This window comes from Moschus berezovskii, chromosome 15, assembly GCF_049115385.1.
Source record: "Moschus berezovskii isolate FMDL1 chromosome 15, NW_MosBer_1.0, whole genome shotgun sequence".
In the NCBI taxonomy this organism is placed as follows: domain Eukaryota; kingdom Metazoa; phylum Chordata; class Mammalia; order Artiodactyla; family Moschidae; genus Moschus; species Moschus berezovskii.
The window spans coordinates 69,232,242-69,254,253 of record NC_142474.1 but is presented as its reverse complement, the minus strand read 5'-3'; the positions used below and the strand labels follow the sequence as shown (position 1 = coordinate 69,254,253).

The 22,012-nt window shown below is 47.3% G+C and overlaps 1 protein-coding gene across 14 annotated transcripts in view; it reads left to right on the top strand.

Annotated features, from left to right (window-relative positions):
• Positions 1 to 22,012, top strand: part of CELF2 (CUGBP Elav-like family member 2) — a 577,777-nt gene that overhangs the window by 549,747 nt on the left and 6,018 nt on the right. For 7 of the 14 annotated variants that reach the window (XM_088844190.1, XM_088844197.1, XM_088844194.1 and 4 more), the window contains 3 exons: positions 9,374 to 9,505; positions 14,758 to 14,955; positions 19,505 to 19,648. In XM_088844190.1, the coding sequence (XP_088700316.1) occupies positions 9,374 to 9,505; positions 14,758 to 14,955; positions 19,505 to 19,648 (474 nt within the window). The remainder of the gene's footprint in view (positions 1 to 9,373; positions 9,506 to 14,757; positions 14,956 to 19,504; positions 19,649 to 22,012) is intronic. The other 7 variants (XM_055427360.2, XM_055427370.2, XM_088844192.1 and 4 more) reach the window with 4 other exon arrangements.

The window sequence follows — 22,012 nt, the reverse complement described above, 5'->3', positions numbered from 1 at the left end:
CCCATGAATCACAGCACGCCAGGCCTCCCTGTCCATCACCAACTCCTGGAGTTCACTCAAACTCATGTCCACAGAGTCGGTGATGCCATCCAGCCATCTCATTCTCTGTCGTCCCCTTCTCCTCCCGCCCCCAACCTTTCCCAGCATCGGAGTCTTTTCCAGTGAGTCAACTCGTCGCATGAGGTGGCCAAAGTATTGCAATTTCAGCTTCAGCATCAGTCCCTCCAATGAACACCAAGGATCGATCTCCCTTAGAATGGACTGGTTGGATCTCCTTGCTGTACAAGGGACTCTCAAGAGTCTTCTCCAACACCACAGTTCAAAAGCATCAATTCTTCGGCGATCAGCTTTCTTCACAGTCCAACTCTCACATCCATACATGACCATGGGAAAAACCATTGCCTTGACTAGACAGACCTTTGTTGGCAAAGTAATGTGTCTGCTTTTTAATATATTATCAAGGTTGGTCATAACTTTCCTTCCAAGGAGTAAGCGTCTTTTAATTTCATGGCTGCAATCAGCATCTGCAGTGATTTTGGAGCCCCAAAAAATAAAATCTGACACTGTTTCCACTGTTTTTCCATCTATTTCCCATGAAGTGATGGGACCAGATGCCATGATCTATGTTTTCTGAATGTTGAGCTTCAAGCCAACCTTTTCACTCTCCTCTTTCACTTTCATCAAGAGGTTTTTGAGTTCCTCTTCACTTTCTGCCATAAGGGTAGTGTCATCTGCATATCTGAGGTTATTGATATTTCTCCCAGCAATCTTGATTCCAGCTTGTGCTTCTTCCAGCCCAGCATTTCTCATGATGTACTCTGCATATAAGTTGGTATGTTGCGTAAATACATCCCGCGAGCAGATGGGTCCCTGACCCTTGAGTTTGTTCCAGAGCAGCTGCAGAGGTGGGCAGGTGTCAGTGTGGTCCTGAGGGGGACCATGGAGCTGGAAACACCACGGAGCAGCAGGCTGGGGGGTGAAGCCTTGACCGATGCCTGTGTTTGCGGGCAAAGGGGAGGAGCCACGTGGTGGGAAGGGAGCCCTGAGGAAGCGTGGTTTCAGGGAACCAAGCGCGGGAGTTTCAAGCAGGAAGGAGATCGGGGTGAGGGCGGAGAAGAGGTGTTTGAGTTCGGCCACGGGCAGGCAGTTCGCCCCCCACCCCGAGTGGTGGGTTCACTGTGACGGTGGAAGGGATGTCACAGTTCTGGAGGCCGTGAGAGGGGGCGTAAGACTGGAGGCAGGAGCTGTGTGTTTGTAGATGACATCTTCCTGCAGTGTAGTGATTTTTCTTAAGTCTAGAAGGGTCAGAGGAGCCTGGTGGGTTGCAGTCCATGGGGTTGCTAAGAGACACGACTGAGCGACTTCACTTTCACTTTTCACTTTCATGCTTTGGAGAAGGAAATGGCAACCCACTCCAGTGTTCTTGCCTGGAGAATCCCAGGGACAGGGGAGCCTGGTGGGCTGCCGTCTGTGGGGTCGCACAGAGTCGGACACGACTGAAGTGCAGCAGCAGCAGAAGAGTCAATAGAAGGAGAAATTTTACGATGGAGAAAGACATACTTCTAGACTTAAGAGGAGATGGAACAGAGATAATGAGAGGCCAACGAGAGGCAAAAACTGACTGACTGAAGGCGGAAGGAGCCTGGAGGGAAGGACTCAAACCCTCCTCTCTGGTGCCTGAAACAGCAGCGTGTGTGAGGCCCCGTCCCCACCCCGTCCCCCCAAACCCCCCACCCCACCTTCCGAGCTGTCGCCCAGCACTGGCTTAGACACTAACATACAGGTCAGGGTACAGAGTGGAGAGGATGCTCAGTGAGTGGACTGGGTGCCCTTAAGAGAGGGAACCTCCACCACTGAGGCACACAGGACTGTGGAGACGGTGAAGGATTTGAGACAGAAAGGCATTCACATCACGCCTAAGACAAGAATGTACATGTCTAGGACTAGAAACCAAAAAAAGTTCATGCCCGGCGCAGAGGTTTAAAAAAAATTAGTTAACCTAAAGAATGCGATAGAGGAACTGCAGTTTCACTTTCATTTAGAATACATGGATATCTTGACCAAGAGCTGGAAGGCTGTGACTTAGAGCAAGTCATTTCATCTTTTTTTGTTTAGTTTCTCCATTGTGAAATCGAATTGTCCATTTTTACATTTACGGAACTATCAAGGGGATGTGTATATAATGTATGCTATTGCTTTTTAAGACAGCATTAAAGTATCATATGGGGAAGATGATTGTTTTGGAATGACACTAAATTCTGCTTCTCTGAACAATAAGAAATTGGTTAAACCTGGAATTAAGGCTCAGTGATATTTTTTTCTCTGAACATTTGACTTTGGAAAGCAAATACCTCCCCACTGTTCCTAAAAATATTAGACTATAAATGCAGGGAGTACAGCCTTTCCTTCCTTCTTTTTACCCTGGGACTTCGCTGAAGAAGTTGGCAGTGAACTTCAAACTTGATTTGCGGTCACAGAATCAACACAGCCTGCTTATCACAGACAGAACGGCCACCGTGGGAGTACAGACAGCACGGTGACTTTGGCGGGACCTGTTTCCTTACCACTGTCATCACTGAGGGTGAAGCCCTTGATGAGTGGTGGGTTTTTTTTTTTTTCAGGCAGTATACTGAGTATGTGCTCTGTGGTTGGTCATTTCCAAAGGAAACCATGCAAGTAGCTGAAGGGTGCTTCACAGCATCTCAGACCTTGGACTCTGCCAGGTAACCTCTTGCCAGCCGCCATGTGCTCCTGTTCTCCTCAGGGAAAGCTGTCTCTTTCCAGGACATCCTGAGACCAGCATCCAGACAGGGCTTCCAGGACCCTCCCAGGGCCTTGCTGTCTGTAGAAATCTGTGTTCCTCATTTTTCCTCTCTAGAGCCTGGTCAGACAGTAATCTGACCCATTTCATAGGCACCAGGAATCCTCAAGACCATTCATTCATGCGGAGGCCTCCCTCTGTGACCCACGTGAGGAATCGGAAGCCTGCAAGGTCAGGCGGCCTGCCGAGGAAACACAGGCTGTTAACCGCACCGAGGGAACACAGGCTGTTAACCGCGCCGAGGAAACACAGGCTGTTAACCGCGCCGAGGGGCCACGCTCCTGCCGCCCCAGAAGACGTTCAAAAGCAGGAGCTCCTAGGCACCTAGAACTATATTTCAGGTTGAAATCACCATGATTTTTTTCAAGCTGTGTCCATGACCATCTGTAAAAAACGGCAAATGCCTGGGGCCAGCTACAGGAAGGGTGTGCTTTTAGTTTGGTGATTCATACGCAAAATATCACTAGATGAGAAAGCAGGTCCAATTTGTCCTTTCCTTTGCTCCGTTCTTGTTTGGTCCAGGTAGACTGAGTTTATGTAAACTGTTTAAAATAAGTTTATGGCCCCAAATGACACCGTCATTCTTGTGTCCCTCTTTACGGACTGGGGGAGGATCCTGGGAACAAGGTGAGGTGAGGAGGCGCGCAGGTTGTTGACAACTATGAATTACGTTCTTTCTTTGTAGCACCCCCCAGTGACGGCTCCAGGGAGCACTTGGAGATGAAACTAAAGTGAGGAAAATGGTGGACCACTGTGGACACGGAGGGGATGATGCTGCCCAGGTCCATTCCCATACCACTCTCTCATCTTTGGAGACGTCCCCTGTCATAGGGTAACACCTCAGAAGGGGCTCAGAGTCCTTGCAAGGGGCTTCTTCCTCTAGTCAGCCCTTCAGACTCGGAGGCTTCCTCTGGTCCATCTGCAGAACTTGTCTGTCCCAGCATGGCACAAGCCAGGGTGCTGACTGAGCTCCTTGTGAGTTGGAAGCGGGTTAGCGAAGGAAGAAGGTGATGTGGGTGTTTGTGGGGCAATGAACATGCACACTGCAGATGGCTGGGCACTAAGATCAGAACACTGCAGAAGCTTTCAATGTCGTTTTTCTAACCCGGACAGCCTCCTCCCACCCTGTCATCTCTCCTCTCCCCACCTCTCCCCCTGAAAAATCCTTTTAGGGAAGAAATGGAAATAAGAGGTGTGGTTATTGTGGAGTAACTGGACCCCACGGGAGAGGAGGCGCTGTTCTCCCCCTCAGGTTGTGATGAGCTGACGACAGAGGCGCCCTTGCCACCAGTTCACCACTCTGCCCCCTTCAGAACATCAGTGCTTATGTGATGCAGAGCAGTGACTGCAGGCTCCGCCGCCCTGAATGCGTCTGGTCAGTGCAGGCAGTGTTCTCTTGTGTTTGCAGTTGTTGTTTCCTAAACCACAAAGCGACTGTGCCTTCAGTGTCTCGCTGATGCGCTGAAGGCAGATTCTTGGTGTCTTCTGTTGATGTCAGTTTCATTGTAGCTTTTTGAAACTCTTGTGGTCCACTGTGGAACTCTGCCCGATGTTATGTGGCAGCCTGGATGGGCAGGGGTTTGTGGGAGAATGGATACATGTATGTATATATACACTTAAGTCCCGTCTCTGTTCACAGCATTCTTTGCTAATCGGCTATACCCCAATACAAAATTAAAAGTTAAAAAAAAATCTTGGAGTCCAGGAAAAGTGGGGAGAGGATTCACAGGTGGAGATGGAGGCACTGGGTTCCTAGGAAGCATGATCATCTCTGGGACCGAGCACTGGAGACAGGACTTGCCAGGGCGCCCATAAAATGAAAGAGAGAAGGTTCCCCTTCATGTAGGAAGGATGGTGCAGACGTGGTCGGTGTCAGAGGCTGGTGCCCCAGATGGCCACTTTTCTACTTTTCTGGCTGGATCTGGAATCTGTGAAAGGGGGAAGAGCCACATTCCCTCCATTCAGCAGTCAACCTCCCCCCAGATTGCTTGTCACCCCGCCTCGTGCAGAGAGTAAGAAGGAAGCCACACCTCCTGTGTCCCTGCTCACAGTCCAGGGAAAGGGGGACGAGGCCGTCAGGGCTGGCTGCTGCCTCTCCAGGGGCCGCGCCAGCGTGTAGCCTCAGAAAGCTCAGCGGGCTCTGGTTCCTTCCGCAGAAGCTGCATCAGAGAAATAGGGAGCCTCTCTGCTCCTGACCGGGTCCCGGTCCCTCTCCCTCTCCAGTACCCTCTCCCCTCCCAGCTTATCAGAAGGCCCGGAACCGAGTTGCCGTGTGGAGTCACATACACATGGCTCTGGTGAGTTATGTGACTGTTTCACCTCCTGGCTGGCCAGCTGCTCACCACCTCTTTGGCCTGCTTGGTGGTCTAGAGCCAGCGGTACTGCAGGCGTGAAACATGACATGTGACCAGTCTGTCCATCACTGCCCGGAAGGTGAGGTAGCTCTGCCTCCTTGACGCCCCACGTTTCTCTGGGCTTTGAGGTACAGCCTCTCCCCTGCGTGGAGCATCCTTTGACTAAAAGAGATGCCGTGGGCAAAGATGAACCAACGTTATTTACCATCTTCTCTTGAAACATTCCTTTGCTATCTTGTAAGCAGTTTAATTGAGAAAGCAGAGGATACGGTAATTAGTGGAGACAGAAGGGAATTTTAATTTTAGGTGGGCAGAACACAGGCAGCCTCCTTCCAGGCTGCCAGCACAGAAATAAGGAAAACAGGCATGTCTATGGCATTTAATACATCTCTGTCTTTTGTGTCAAGGGGCTTCTCTGTTGTGTTTCTCCTGAATATCTGAAGTACTTGATTGAGACTGGTTGTGTAACAAATTTAAGTTTTGCTTTAAAGAGATTATTTTCTAGAACCCAGAAGGTTCTTAAAGGCAGCCAGATACACAACTGAGATCTCTTTTCCAATTTAGACTTAAAATGGGGTAAATTTTCAGAGTATTGTCCAAAGCACTGGAGCACACGGAGTCTTCTCATGTTAAGGCAAGTTGTTTAGTTCACCTAATCTCATGTCTGATTCCTCTCCCCGCTATTTTTCACCCTCTTCCCATCTGTCTACTTGGACTACCTGAGAACAGCACAAGAGGTTAGAAGACTACAGTGCGCTACAGCCAGTCTTCTGGGGTTTTAAATAAATAGAAAAGCAAAATGGAGACCTCCAACTTGCATATATTTTTTAATTTTTGTTTTATATTGGCGTACAACTGATTTACAGTGTTGTTAGTTTCAGGTATACAGCAAAGTGATCCAGTTATACATAAGTCCATTCTTTTTCAGATTCTTTTCTCATATAGGTTATTAGAGTATTGAGTAGAGTTCCCTGTGCTCTACGGTAGGTCCTTACTGATTGTTTTACATACAGCAGTGTGTGTGTTCAGTTCAGTTCAGTCGCTCAGTCGTGTCCAACTCTTTGCGACCCCATGAATCACAGCATGCCAGGCCTCCCTGTCCATCACCAAATCCTGGAGTTCACTCAAACTCATGTCCATCGAGTCGGTGATGCCATCCAGCCATCTCATTCTCTGTCATCCCCGTCTCCTCCCACCCCCAATCTTTACCAGCATCAGACTCTTTTTCCAGTGAGTCAGCTCGTTGCATGAGGTGGCCAAAGTATTGGAGTTTCAGCTTTAGCATTAGTCCTTCCAATGAACACCCAGGACTGATCTCCTTTAGAATGGACTGGTTGGATCTCCTTGCAGTCCAAGGGACTCTCAAGAGTCTTCTCCAGCACCACAGTTCAAAAGCATCAATTCTTCAGCGTTAACCCCCAAATCCTAATTTATCCCTGCACCACTTTCCCCCTTTGGTAACCTAAATTTGTTTTCTATGTCTGTGAGTCTGTTTGTTTAATAAATAAATTCATTTGTGTTTCTTTGTTAGATTCCACATATAGGTGATATGTATTTGCCTTCCTCTGCCTGACTTGGTTCACTTAATATGACAATCTGTGATCCATTCATGTTGCTGCAAATGGTAATATTTCATTCTTTCTATGGCTGAATAGTATTCCATTTTATATGTGTGTGTGTATATAGATGCATGTACACACGCACACACACACTGCGGCCTCTTTATCCATTCATCTGTTGATGGACATCAGGTTGCTTCCATATCTTCACTGTTATAAATAACTGCTGTAAAGCTCTCAGTCTTAAATGCAGCCCCACTTGCTTCCAGTTTTCTGGTTTTTTTTAAAGAGGGCAATGAAATGTTGATGGTGTGTAATTTACAGCTGTAGCCTCATTTTTCAGCACCTGTTATTTCTTATTATTTTTTCTCATTTTTCACCCTTTCATATTGTGCAGACATGTTAAATACACTTCCTTTCTATTGCGCACCAATGATTCCAGTATCTGAAGTTTTGGTGGATCTAAATATAGTGTCTAACTCTGTCTCTACCGATTCTTACTCTTGGTACTTGGTTTACTTGTATATTTTGTGTGTGTTTTGTGTGTGTGTGTGTGAGTGTGTGTTTCTGAGAGTTCTTTGTTGAAAGTGGGCCCTTTCAAGGTTGACTTACAGTTGATTCTACAAGGTGCTAGAAGAGAGTACAAGCTGGGGACCACTTTAAATTGATGGTTGGATGGGTTTTGACCAGTCAGATAAAAGAAAATTGTTTTGCAGACTTATGTGAGGGCTAGTTCATTATATACTGTCAGAGGGAATCCCCTCCCCTGCTCAGCACTGTTTTGATACAGGCAGTTGTCCTTACAGTTTCCGAAGCAGGAAGTGTATCTTGTCTGTCCTTACACTGCTTGTTAAGCCTTCGAGGGTTCCAGACTTCTGCTGGGGGTGTCTCTTCTTGCACACTTGACCTCAGGTGGACCCTAGACTTCTCGTGTCTGTCGTGCACCGCAAGGCTTTGGGAGCGGAAGAGTCAGCTTGTCTGGTTCACCAAGTACCCTTAAGGCAGACGCTGCCATCGGTGTGCTCTTTATCTTCCTGGCTCCCACTTTCACTTACGTCATTAATTCCGAGTGTTTTCTTACCAGATGGTCAGTTATTGATGCAATTTAAAGTATTCTTTAAAATATCTTACTAAGCATTTTAGTTTCAGTGGGAGAGTCTCTCTAGTACCTAGACCACCTAACCACTAGAAACAGAAGCCCCCCACATTTCCCATGGAGAAATGCATTTTAGTCTGACATCAGCCTACATGTGACAGCTCTTACCAAACTAATGTGCCAGCAAGTAAGGGAGAAAAACTATCCCTGGGGCATGTTCTGATTCTCAGCCAGTAATAAAGGCCTGGGGGGAAAGAAAATGAAAAGGTAAAGGCCTGAAGAGCTTTCACATGATTTCAGGTGACACCAGAGAAGAGATTCCAGAATGGTCTTCAGTATGAGGACATCTGAGGACTTTTTCCCAGGGAAACACGCATAACTAATGAAAACTATTAAAAAATTAATAGGGAGGACAGCCACTTTGGAGAATATTTTAGCATTTCCTCAAAATGGAAAACAGAGCTTTATCATATGACCAGCAGTCCCACTCTTAGCTACATATTCAAGAGAACCGAAGACATATGTAAGCCCAGAAACTTGAATACAGATGTTCACAGCAGCATTACTCATCACAGCCCCAGAGGGGAAACAGTCAACATGCCCACGGCTGATGAATGGACACACAAAGCAGAGTGTTTCCCTACACTGGACTACTATTCAGTAATAAAAAGGGTCAGAGTACTGATGCATGCTGCCACACAGATGAACCTTGAAAACATTTTGCTCAGTGAAAGAAGCCAGTCACAAAAGATGACATATTTTATGATTCCATTTATATGAAATATCCAGACTGAGCAAATCCACAGAGGTAGAGAGTAGATCAGTGATTGCCAGTGTCCAAGGAGAGGGGAGAGAATGCAGAATGAGCGCTAATGAGTATGGGTTTCTTCAGACGGTAATAAAAGTGTTCCAAAACTAGACTATGGTGCTGGTTGTACAACTCTATTAATATACTGATCAGGGAATTGCATACTTTCAAGGAGTAAATTTTATAACATGAATTGTATCCCAGTGAAGCTGTCAGTTAAAGGTGGGGGATTGTTTTATCTCCCCTTCTACAAGCATCACTACCTGGGTCTTGAAGTCTTCTGTAGAACCCAGGAATATGTATGACTTTTGTTTTAACTTCATTGAGAAAACTCCGTGTCTGAAGCATAAAGAACACGAAAGCCAAGAACTGCCATTTCACCCTCCCCCCCGACTCTGTGCTGGTCATTCGTTCAGAGGTCCCTAAAGTGGGGCCGATGAAGGACCCACCACTCAGGAGGAAGGGCCCTCCTCTCGTGGCTTGCCCCCGCCAGCAGCAGAGCGCGTGTTCGCTGGCAAAGCCGCGATTTTTTTCACTAAATGTCAGAGTCACAATTGCTACAAGCCCAGGCCGTGTCTCTCACACTAAAGCCTAAGCGAGGCTCCTGGTCGTCCCATGACTGAAGGCCCCCCCAGCTCTGTCCGCGAGGATGGGACAGACTGCCTCCTGGGCCAGCGGGCTGTCACTCACGGTGCCTTTCTCTCCCCACTCCCTCGTCTGCCTTTTGTCTTGCAGTGGCTGCTTCAACCCCCAACTCCACTGCTGGTGCAGCCATGAATTCTCTGACCTCTCTCGGGACTCTGCAAGGACTGGCAGGAGCCACTGTCGGACTGAATAACATTAATGCACTAGCAGGTACCATCAATAGTGAGTATTTGCTGCTCTGGTGGACAGCCTTCCCCCAAATTCTCCACAGACAGTGCTCAGCCAGAGACAAGCTGCGAAGGCTGCAGCACAGGGAGAACTGCCCCTTGGGAGGAGGGGCAGGAGCACACGCGTAGACAGGGCTGTGCTGTGTCCACTCTGTCCCACAGACAGCCCCCTCCCCACCCTGAGTCCTCAGGGGTGCAGGCTGTGTACTTAGTCACAGGTGTCTGTGGCTGACAGGTATCCGCAGGTTTCGGGGACTCTGGTTGGGTTCTGGCTTGGTGCCCTTCTTCTGAGAGGCTGTGAGTAAGTTATAAAAGAGAAATCAATGAGTTGGAGGTCAGGACCACGGGGCCAGCACCCAGTATGCTGCTCTCAGTCTCCTGCAGGAATCTGAGCCAGTCACTGCCCCCATTTTGGACTTCAGGGTCCCATCTGAAAACGGGACTTTCTGGATCAGGTGATCTTAAAGGCCCCCTCCAGGTCTAAAATCCAGAGGTTTATGGCAGTCATACAGGAGGAGAGAAGAGGCCTTGGGAAGCAGGAAATGAGGCTGAGTGGAGAGGAGTCGCCCCTGGAGCCAATGTCTAGGGTCTTCCTTAAGCCTCCAGCAGCCGGGGTCACCCTGCAGCAGTGCGGCTCCTGAAGGGCCCTGTTCCCCTACGGCAGGTTGAAGCAGAGTGAGGCAGATCGTTTACAGAGTTCCTCAGCTCTGAAATACGTAGACTGATGCAAGAACTCTAAGTTTTGTCTACCTGCCCACTTGTGCTGCTTTAGATCTGTGAGGAGAATGGCTCCCAGCCAGAGGATGAGTCACAGCTGAGGCTTGAGCTCAGCCTCAGCTCCTCCACTAGAGGGAATGGTCCTCAGTTCACAGAGGGGATCCCGGGTCTGCCTTTCCTGCAGCTCAGTCCCCACACCCTGTGCCTGACAACAGCCAAACCCAGCAGGCCCACGACAGCCTCAGGAGATCTGACTTGGGGATCCATTTACCTAGCAGGCCACCCAACCTCTGCCCGTTTTAAGTATTAAGAGTTTTGACAAGTTGCCTTATTCTTAGCCACAATTCACTAAGTGAACAGTTTTTAAAGGGTGATCAAGAAGTACAGTTTATTTAAAAGAAAAAAACAAAAACGCAAATAATTCTATATCCTAAAATCCCAAAAGAATACCTTGTAATTTATTTTGTAAAGAAGAACCTAGAACTCACCCAAATGAAGACTAGCTGTTTTCACCCCGATTAGAAGATACAAGTCACATATTGAGAGAGGGAATTCTTTCAGGTTTTATGGAATCCTTTTATGCAGATGCCCTGGGGAAAACAAACATGAACTTGGACTGAGTGTTACCTGACCAGAGGCCAAAGAAAGCAGAAAGGAAAAAGATTTTTTTTCTCTCCAGACTGGATGGCTCTTGATTAGTGAGCAAACAGTAAATGAAGTGGTACCACAGGACAGCAGAGTACTGTATTCCACTACAGCTGCCTCCAGCACCCCTCTTGCCAGCAGCCCTCATGGCTTTGACTCCTGTTTCTGACCTTGTTCTGCAGACGCTCCAACTCACTTGTCCTTCCCCTCGGTTGCAGACGAGTGTTTGCACACACCCCTCCATGCCGCCTCTATGCCCCAGGACCTAGTTCCCCTAAAACAAGGAATTTGCTTTGACCGCCTGCCTGTCCTTGGTCTGCACAGTACCAGGCCAGTGGGAGTGGCTGTCCTCCTCAGCACGTGCTCATGACTGCTGTGTGTCGTCCTGTCCGTGTGGTCCTGCCTCTTGAGCCCGTTATGTTGTCCTTCGCTGGGGTTTGTTATTGTGAGCGGCTAGACAGGGACTCTGCTGAATGGCAGAGAGACCGCGATTAGTTCTTGTGTGGGGTCTGTGTTATTCAGTTTTGCTTCTGGCAAGAACAACAGCCTTATTGTTGTTTTTTTAAAATACTTTGTCACTGGATAACTATAAGTATAGTTCATGGGAAATTAAGACTGTATCTAGTCTCAAATAACCCCTGCTAAACAGTATGAACTAGGAAAATGTTTAATTAAACCCAAAGTCATGCACAAAGAAAACTACATTCTGCCTGCTGGGGTGAATTACCATCAGAGCTGTTTCACAATCCCAACACTGTCTTGGGGCTTATACTTGCTTCTCAGACAGCAAGAGAACCCTCTAACATAGAGAGTCCTCCTTCAGACCGTTCTTCCTTAACAGACATAGTGATGCTACCTGTCCCACTGGACAGTCCTCAGAAAAGGAAGTCAAGAAACGGGAACCTGGGCAGAGGCCACTAGACCAGTTTCCATGTTGTTGCCATTTGCTTCCCCAGTCCACCCAGGAACCATTACCTGCCATCATAAGGAGAGGTTTCTGGTGTTCTGAGTAGAACCAACTCTTTTCCACAGACAAAGGAGCCAGGGAGAAAGTAGATGGTAGATGGATCCAGTTAATTCCCAAATTTTACCTCTTCCCTCCCAGAGGGTTCATCATCTCCCCACAAAACCGAAGTTTTGGTTAGTAAACAAGTAGCTACACTATTTGCGCTCCATATCCTTGTTCTTCCTTTGTAAGTTCATGCATGGATGGAGGGACTAAAAAGAAGGACACTACTCTAAAGCTAAAAGCAGAACGGCAAGATGAGAAGGAAGGAACATGGGCAGTTCACTGACAAGAGCTTTCCCTCCTGGATTATGTGAGGCAGGTGTCATATACTAACAGCTGAACTAAGAAGTGCACTAACTTTATCGCTAGACCATTTGCAGAGGCCTTCCCGCCCTCATTGAGCTTTGCCACACCTGTCCTTTTGTTCCAGCCTTCCTCACACAAATAGCACCTGTGGGAGTCTTGATTAAATTGGGATGAAATGATCAATCCATTTGGCTTTTTCGAAGAAAGCCCTGTTCTTTTAAGGGGAAGCATTTTATGCAGTTAACCTTCCAGCCTCTATTTCTGTTGTCCAAAGTGCTTTCAGTTCAGTTCAGTCACTCAGTCGTGTCCGACTCTCTGCGACCCCATGAATCACAGCACGCCAGGCCTCCCTGTCCATCACCAACTCCCAGAGTTCACTCAAACTCATGTCCATCGAGTTGGTGATGCCATCCATCCATTTCATTCTCTGTCGTCCCCGTCTCCTCCCACCCCCAATCCCTCCCAGCATCAGACGCTTTTCTAGTGAGTCAACTTGTCGCATGAGGTTGCCAAAGTATTGGAGCTTCAGTCTCAGCATCAGTCCCTCCAATGAACACCCAGGACTGATCTCTAGAATGGACTGGTTGGATCTCCTTGCAGTCCAAGTGACTCTCAAGAGTCTTCGCCAGCACCACAATTCAAAAGCATCAATTCTTCGGCGATCGGCCTTCTTCACAGTCCAACTCTTAGGTAGAATCAAATACCAGCAGCTGAACTGACAAGTGTTAATGTCACGTAATGATTATTTAATATAGAATAACATTAAATCATCAACAGGAATAACTCTCAGAAGTTGAAATCCTTCTCTGATGGTTCTTTGAATTCTGCTGGGTGATCAGTTACCCATTCCACCTTGGCATTGGCACACACACCTCAGAACCAATCAGAATAAACTCCTTCATGGAAAGAAACCTGAAGCGGAGTTAGCAGGCCTCTGCTGGCCAGCACCTCCTGAGCTTAGTTGGGATCAGCTAGAGCTGCTTGAAATCACTTCCTTTTTCAGGAAGCTGGCTTTCCATGCTCATGACCCCCAGGCTTTCCTGGACACGCCACCCTCACCCCAAACATCACCCAGGGGCAGCACTGTCCCCTCAAGCCCCCCAGGGAGAATACCAGCCCTGAGGCAGCATGAGATTCCTCTACGGTTAAGCCATGCTCTCATTCCTGTCTTGTGTGTAATCTTCTAATCTAAGAGGTGAAGGTGTCAGAAGAATCGAGCATGATGGAGTAAGTACCTGTCCCCTCTCCCCTGTGGATGGCAAGCAAAAATATGCATGGAAGTGTCGAGGTGATTCTGATATTTGATTCCTCTGTATGATATCTAAGCATCCTTATTTTGTTATCCTCTATTCTCACCAGACTGCTTATTACAGTTTTTTTTCAGTTAATCATCTTTGCTATTTTAACATCCTCAATCAATAGCCCTAATTCCTTCGATTTTCATTAATGTTTTCACTGAGTTCTTTGCAGAAACAGACCTTTACCAAAAAAAAAAAAAAAGTCTTCATCGTAAAGGGAACTCAAAGCAATTATGATGTCACCTCTTCCATTTCCTGAGTCCATTGAAAAGTTCACACTCTATTAAAGTATACTTGTTTTTACTCAGTATTCAGGAAAAAGTGACACAGTCAGCAACCATAACAGAGCAAAAGAGCAGCCAGGAGACAAGGGAAAAATCAGAAGTGTGCTGGCCGCCACCCAGTTCACACGGTTAACAGCCAAGATCCAGCTCCAGCCGCAGGGTCACTTCAGTTAACTGGAAAACATGGCATGGAATGGTCTCTTTGATGGAAATCCCAGTTCCGCGGGCACTAATTAGTATTTGGGCATGTGTGTGTGTGTTTGCTTCTGAGAATGATCCCATCCCCTTTCTAACCTTTCACACTGAATAAGCAGTTTCAGTCCTCCTCAGTGAGGAGAGGGAGCTGCATTTTTTCCTGTACTTTAATTCTTTATCAGCAAGACTCTCCCTAAGGTCCTCATCCCCAACAGCATCCTTCAGCTGCTTAGGAAGCCAGTCAATGGAACTGGCGATTCACTGAGTACAGTGCTCATCTTCTCGGCCATTTCCACATCAAGCAGCTTAGGGTGAGAAGGTTCATCCTGTCCTTTCCTTTCAACCCCTGGGCCATCCCATGGCTCCTCAAGAACCCCGTAAATAGAGTTAAGTGTACAGATGTCACAGGCCTCTGTCACTAATGTTGTTTTCTTACGTGCTTCCAAGCTATAAGCAGCAGAAGGCTCTTATTTCAGAGAGCCCCAGTCTTGCCAGTAGCACCCTGCATGGAGTTCAGATGTACTGCCCACCTATAGTGCCTCGGAGAATTCACTCCCTGGCCTAGGGAGTGAGGCTCACCATCGCTCAGGGGGCTGTGGTGGTTGTCTGTATGTCTGCCGTTATTTACGACTTGTTCCTTCATGGTTTTGTCTTTAAGTTCATGTTGTTGTAACTGGTGTGCTCGCTGCATGCACTTGCTGTCGTACTTGTGTCAAATGATTCTCTGACTTCCTTTGGAAAGCACTAATGAAAAGTGCTGTTTCTCTTCTCTATTGTTGGGTTTTTTGTAAAGTTGCTCAAATGCTCTCAGGTATGGCGGCTCTGAATGGAGGACTTGGCGCCACGGGCTTGACGAATGGCACGGCGGGCACCATGGACGCCCTCACCCAGGCCTACTCAGGGATCCAGCAGTACGCGGCCGCGGCGCTGCCCACGCTGTACAGCCAGAGCCTGCTGCAGCAGCAGAGCGCCGCCGGCAGCCAGAAGGAAGGTGGGTGCCCGACCCGGCCCGCGTTCAGCCCCGGAGCAGAGTCCCAAGGAAGCTGTGATAAGCTGCTGTCCTAAGAAGAAGAGCAGCCGTTTCGTTTCTCCTGCTCATGGTTTAAGACACCTGACGGGCCTGAACACTCTGCTGCAGTCTTCTGTCTGTCTGCTCATTTACCGCCCCACTCCCAGTCAGATAGGCCTCCCACCCTCTGTGTGCCACACTGTAGTTACCTAGTAGCTGCTGCTGCCAAGCCGTTGCCAGGAGCCCCCTCTCCCGAATCAGGAGAGCCATCTCCTTTCTCCCCCTCCACGTAGACGCCTCATTAGAAGAAGGCCAAGCTGTCGATGCAGTGTCCTGTGGGCTCACCTGGCTTTTGCAGGGTCCACATCCCCCGTGATGGGGAAGCTGGCCTTGCAGTTGGCGATGGTGTCCAGGTTAATGACAAAATCCACTCTTAGGATTGACCGGGTCTTTGTTTAGTCAGGGTCTTCTGGGGAAGCAAATAAGTAATTGATGGCCTGCCTTCTCTGCCAATAAGGCAAAATAAACATCAGGAAGTGAATGCTAAGAATACATGAAGGCTAATTATAAAGCAGTTAATGAACTGACCCGAATAGGGAGGGCTTCTCTCTCTCTCTCCTCCTTTTGGTTCCTTCTTCCTGACTGAAGTTGCTTTTAAAGCAAAATCTGCACGGAGATATCTATTCTCTTTCTGACTTGTTTCGCATACAAGAAGCAAGGACAAAGTGCTGAAGACATTTTTAAAATTCCTTTTCATTCTGATCCTCACCCCATAGTTCCAAACTGGTTTTTGTCTGAAAACTTTGACTGTAGACGTGGTGTCTAATGAGAAACAGAATGGTTTTACTTTGTCAAGTTGGGAACTGTAACAAGGACGCAACTGTAAAGATCGTGTCATTTTGTTTTGGTTTTTACGGGTTTTTTCTGTTTATCTGTAACAACATTCAAAGCGGAAGGAACCTGAATGTCTGAGTTTCTCTCAACTCTCTTTCCTCTCAGTTATGATGTTATTGTAATTTATTTTAAAGTTCGCACAACTATCCAGACAGCTGCGTTTTCCCAGGTATGTGGAGACCCCATGCCATAGCTACCTCAGCTTCCCCAAGGAAAGCCTGTGTGGCAGTCCCTCTTTCTGAGGTCTGACTTCCACGGTAACAGATGAGGGTGGTAGGAAATATCCTGTGAGATAATCGTGTCCTCGGAAGAGACCAGGAAAGCCAGTTCCCCCACGTGCATCTGAGTGCTGGTCACTTCCCCGTCACCCAGCAGGGATGGCCTTGGGGCAAACCGTGTAACCTGGATCACATTAGGTACCACCAGACTAGAAAATTAGCGGCTTAGGAGAGCCTGGGCCCCGAAGTTGCTTCACTCCAGCTCAGAGCCCTAAATTTCTGTGTTTTGAGTTTCAGGCACTGCTTGTGCAATAATTAACCCTCTGGGATTAATGTAAAATAATTCAGAATAAATACTGCCTCTCCAGCTTATTTATATTGAGGCGTGCGGGCTGCCAGCAGCACGGGTTAGTGCTCAGCCTTTGCTGGCGGCGTTTTGGGGTTGCTCAGGTCAGGGAGGGCTTTTTAATCTGCCATCTTTTCAAATGTCTCTTCTGATCATCATCTTCTCGCCCTGTTAACGTGTCCTCAACAAATCTAAACCATCCTTTCCTGGGGGCTCACAGTGAAGAATCCACCTGCAGTGAGGGAGACCTGGATTCGATCCCTGGGTTGGGAAGATCCTGAGGAGGAGGGCATGGCTACAAACTCCAGTATTCTTGCCTGGAGACTCCCCATGGACAAAGGGGCCTGGTGAGCTGTAGCCCGTGGGGTCTCAGAATCAGGCACAACTGAGCAACAAAGCACAGCACGACATAGCTTAACTAAAACATAATTTAAAAGGGAAGTAATTCTGAGAAGGAAAGAAAAATGCCTCAGTGAATTCCACGGCTAAACAGAGTTTTAGATTTCCTATCCCATAGTTCTCTAATCAAGAGAGCGCGGTCACTCTGATGTATTTAGTCATGTACCCTGGTATATATTTTCCCATGGGAAAGTGAACCAGTCTGGCCTTGTAAAAAAATGGTTCTAATATTTCTCCCAGCTAAGACTTTGAAGCATTAGGCATCCCTACAGATCTGAATTCAGGTAACCTGATCACCTTTCCTGCCATTCCTACATAGCCTCTGACCTCTTTGGCACTTTCCGGTCTCCCTGAGTTTGCAGGAGGCACATCTCACACACACACACACACACACACACACACGTAGGTAGAGCCCCCAGATCCCAACAAAACGCTGGCACCCCCAGTGCTTCCTGCTGCAGGGGCCCTGCGGCCCTGTGAGAAATAAGAACTCGGGTGCCAGGCAGCTGGACTAATGACACAGCTCAATGAGCTCTGGCAAGTCAGTCAGGTGTAGCAGAAGTCCAAGGAGTGCGTGGTTGACCAGGTTTCTTACTGAAGGGAGATGGAAGGAACATACAGAGGGTGAACCCTCGAAAAATTGCTTCTTTGTCCTTGGCATCTCCGGCAGCAGCCGCCTTCACTGAATGTTAGAGAGATGTTCCATACCAAGTCACCTCTTTCTCATTTTTGTGTTAACGACTTTGGCAAAATCCAGGTATTTCTTGGTGATGAGGGAGAAGACAAAGCCTCCGTGGGTTTATTTACTTTCTTCCTATGTTCTTGGTTCCCCGTCTGGCCCAGACACATGCTGGCCCACTGCATCCGAGAAGGCCAGGACTGCCCGTGCGCAGCCAGTAATCTGTCATAGTGCATTAAAACTGCATTGTCCCCCTGGGCTTGAGGAGGCGAGATGACTTCACAATTCAAACTGGGTCCCATTAATTCTCATTGTGCGTCTGGATTTTTTATTTAGAAGCACAACTAATTTGGGCAGTACCAGGTCTCCGGCTCCACACACTGCATGGTAGCTCTGAGAACATCCATCTCCCGAGTTCTGGTTTTGCATCTGTTTATATTAAGTATTGACTTCTTTTAGGAGTTTTGTGTTTTTTTTTTAACCAGGAAACATCTGGGGACCTAAACCCTGTAACTGTGTCCCTTTAAATACAAACTGCATCTCTTGCACTGGCTGTGTCCTTGGAAATTGTGAGCAACATAGAAAATTAAAGTGGCCTCGTTAACACTTAAATAAAAGGAAATGCTTCATCTCTGCGGCTTCAGAAATTTGCTCCAAGAAGATCTCCTTGTGAAAAGTTCCATTCATTACAATACTTTTTTCTTCTATGATTGTGTGGAAAGAAACTTGTTTTTTCTTTGCAAAGATGTTTATCCTTTATATTTTTACAAAGTTCTTTTTACCCCGGTTTTATTTTTCTTCAACCCATTCAGATAGGCATGCTCCCCACAGCCCCTGGGGACCCACTGCACCTTGTCCCCTGGGGCTTCCCAGGGGCACAGGCAGCCCTGGCTCTTCTCCCGTGAAGGTCAGTTCAGGTCCCAGGAACCAGTGGCTTAGCTACTTCACCAGCTGGATGAGCTCCCCTCTTCCCAGACACCATGCCCAGAACATCCCAGAGGCGTCCAGCCGCGGGGCCTCCCCAGAACCTCTGCAGGAGGATCTGCCATGCCCCCGAGCATCCTCTGACCTGGAAAGCATGCTTACCTGTTACGTATTAGAAGGTGACTATCTGCCATCAGGTCACTGGGAGTCCCTCCCTTTTGCTTTCTCTAAGCTGCAGATACTTCTTATGTGGGGAGTTAAAGAGATGGGAGAATGGAATGGAAGTAAAGTTCAGCGAGCTTTCCTCTATGGGACAGCTAAGCTCTCCCCTGTTCTGCCCTTCCTCTTATTTCTGGAAGTGATGGTTAAGAGTGAAGCTCAGCTTAGTGTTTGAGCAGCTTCTGTACCTCCTACATTCAGTGTGCAAGGCTAATTCCCAGGGACATCCTTCCGATCACAGTTGTGAAACTCTCTGGCTACCTATTTTTCCCTGCCTTGACTCACTGCCAGTCACTTCTAATAAAGATGATTATTAGACTGTGTGTTAAGCGATTTGCCAGATCAAAACTGGATGGATAATTAGGTAAATGATTGAGAAATCCAAGCAGCATTACTGCTATATCCATTATGTCTAAATTGCTGCAATTTGCATGGAATACACAGGATACTCTCTCAAAGAGACAGTATATACTGTGTGCTACACAACACAGCCACTCAGGAAAAACCCACACCTGAATTCTGCCCTCCAATCCACCCCATGACCGCTGCCTTCACACCCAGGAAGACTGAAAATATGTGCTCACGCGCAGTAAGCAAATGTGACCCACAGATTACAGATTAAAAGGACGCCATTCTTAACCGGTGTCTCTTTGGAAATCAGAAAGATATGAAGCATGACTCCTATCCTAAAAGACATACCAGCACTGGACATCTGTCTGTCTCCATTCTCATTCAGCAGGAGAGAAAGCCACGTGCTTTAGCCCATCTGTTGTTAAAACATTCCTAAGAAGCAGCTTTGGAAACTAAGAAGTGAAGAATACCTTACGCTGATTTTTTTTTTTTCCTCTTTAGGTCCAGAGGGTGCAAACCTCTTTATTTACCACCTTCCACAGGAGTTTGGAGACCAGGACATCCTGCAGATGTTCATGCCTTTTGGAAATGTTATCTCTGCTAAAGTCTTCATTGACAAACAGACCAATCTGAGCAAGTGCTTTGGTATGCAAAAGAAACCCAGTTAGAACATTACAGGGTGCTCCCAGTAAGAAGTCCTGGGAGGGAAAGTACAATGGCCAGTATTCTAGATGCCAGGACAGGGCCTTCAGTGTGTGTGGTGGTTCCTGGGCCTCTAGATCCATTAAGCAGACTAGGCAAAGTCATCTCAACCGGAAGAGGAAAAGGGGCTATATAAAAAGGAAAGATCTGGGAAACTGAATGCCCAGAGAGTAGGTGATGCTTTATATTGTACTGTGCAGGGGTCTCACTACTGGGAACTAATGTCTTCACTGTAGAGCAACATCAGTCTCTGGGCCCCACAGTCTAAACAACGAGTGTCACCAGATGGAAATACAGTTTAGAGACTAGTGTGTCGAGGCTGTCCTGATACAGAGGGGCACTAGACACTTAGCACGAATCCCGTCCCCTTCGCTGTGACTCAGATGCTGTGGGTGTGGGCTGCACACTGTGTTGGGGGGCTTATGGTCCGGCATCTGGTGGTACCTAAACGTACACACACCTAAGTGCCCACGCCACCCCCACAGCCACAGCTCCATGGGCACAGGGACGGTGCGGATTTAGCTCATGGTGACGTGAGAGGCTGTGGTCTGGCGGGGGGTGGGAGCTGCAGTGGCGGCCTAGGCAGGCAGAGTGCCCCGGAGACACAGGTCTTCTCAGGACACTGGACAGCCCTGATCCATGGTGGCCTGAGCTGTCACAGCCTCCTCCTTCAGGCAGCCTGGACTCTGCCTCCCCTGGGACTTTTGTGCCGAGAGAGAGGAAGGTAGGCTCCCTCTGTGCCCTAATGTTTTACAAAGGAGGTGAGCATTCATTAAATCTAGTTCTCGCTTTATGTTGTGAACCCTTGTGTTTCCCACAGTAGTTTAGAGGTTCAAACGTCTAGGGTATATGTGCCTCACGTGGCAAGTGCTGGCCCAGTCTGAGGTGTAACAGTTGCTTTATTCACTCCTCCGATCTAATGACTCACATTGGCCGTAGGTACTAACAGCAGAGCAAAACAAGATCAAGTAGAACAGATACGGGCCAGAGGAAAATGAAGTATACGGTATAAAGAAAAACAGGTGGGGGTGGTTCTCAAAGAGGCAGAATCTCAGACTTGGTATTTAGCTGATGGGTAATGGGGCAACCCGTCTAAAGAGAGTGCTTTGGCTTCTAAAATTCCATTATCATAACATCCTTCTAATTTCTGTGCTGTCACCCAGGAACGTCTAAAGCCTCTGTTGTTAGGGGAATCAGTGTGTCAGCCATTTAAAGTCACTGTTTTTATCCAAGTGGAAAGGCTGTTAGCCTGAACTCATTACAAGTATATAAACACCCTTGTAATGGTTCATGAGAGAATGAAATGGAAAGTTGTTACAGAGGGTGTGCGCCTGTGTTTTCTAAGAGCTCACCACCGGAAGCTTCCCTGCCCCAGGCTTCCAGCCGGACGTTTATAGTCCTCATCACTAAACAGTGTCTGAGCTTATTTGGCGATTGGAAAGGGTTGTACTTTGCGGTTTGATTTTGAGAAAATATTTATTGTCTTGAAAAGAGTATCAGCCTACAAATTACTTAACCACTGTGTGTATAATAACACATAGTAATGTAGCAGACAATTATACTTAGCATTAGGCACTCACTGTGTTCTCAGTTCTTATTAAAAAGCTGTAGCATCCCATATGTGGGTGTCTCAGTGAGACTGCATAACTTCTTGGGGTCCCAGGTTTGCCAGTCATAAGCCATGCCCCATTCGTTATCCTACGCTCTTGACCAGGTTTCATTATCCATTTCACCCTTGACGCATTTCCATTCTTGAATCATCTTGCTACCTCTGGATTAAGATGTAGAAGAAGAATATCTGCAAAAGTCTTAGATCCAAGATCACATTTATTGGGAATTTAAATTTAATAAAAAACAACATCTTTTTGCATACAGCCAGCCTATGAGAAGCTATTCTGCCTTATACTATACGTCTCTTATTATCAGCTAAGAACTCTGCTAAGGGTATATTTATGTCCCTGTTTTCCTCTAACTCGTGAAGGAATGTTCTCCTTAGTAGATGGAGAAACTTGGTATAAAACCTTCTGAACAGTGCATGGTCAGAGTTGAAATCCAATCAGTATAACTTCTTCCAACAACAAAACTAAGCAGGGGCAACACTTTTGCACTAGCATTAACTGAAGAAGCCTTGGTGAGTAACCCCTACCCCCAGTGCTAATACAAACTATGTGGTCAGAATTCTGTTTCTAGGTCTTGGCAGAGCTTAGATGGTTGTCAGAGGCATCTGAGTGTTGGTACAGAGAAAAATTGTGGGAAGTATGTGTTAGGATGGCTGTTAAGCCCTGAGCTGTTTAGACTATTTTTTTT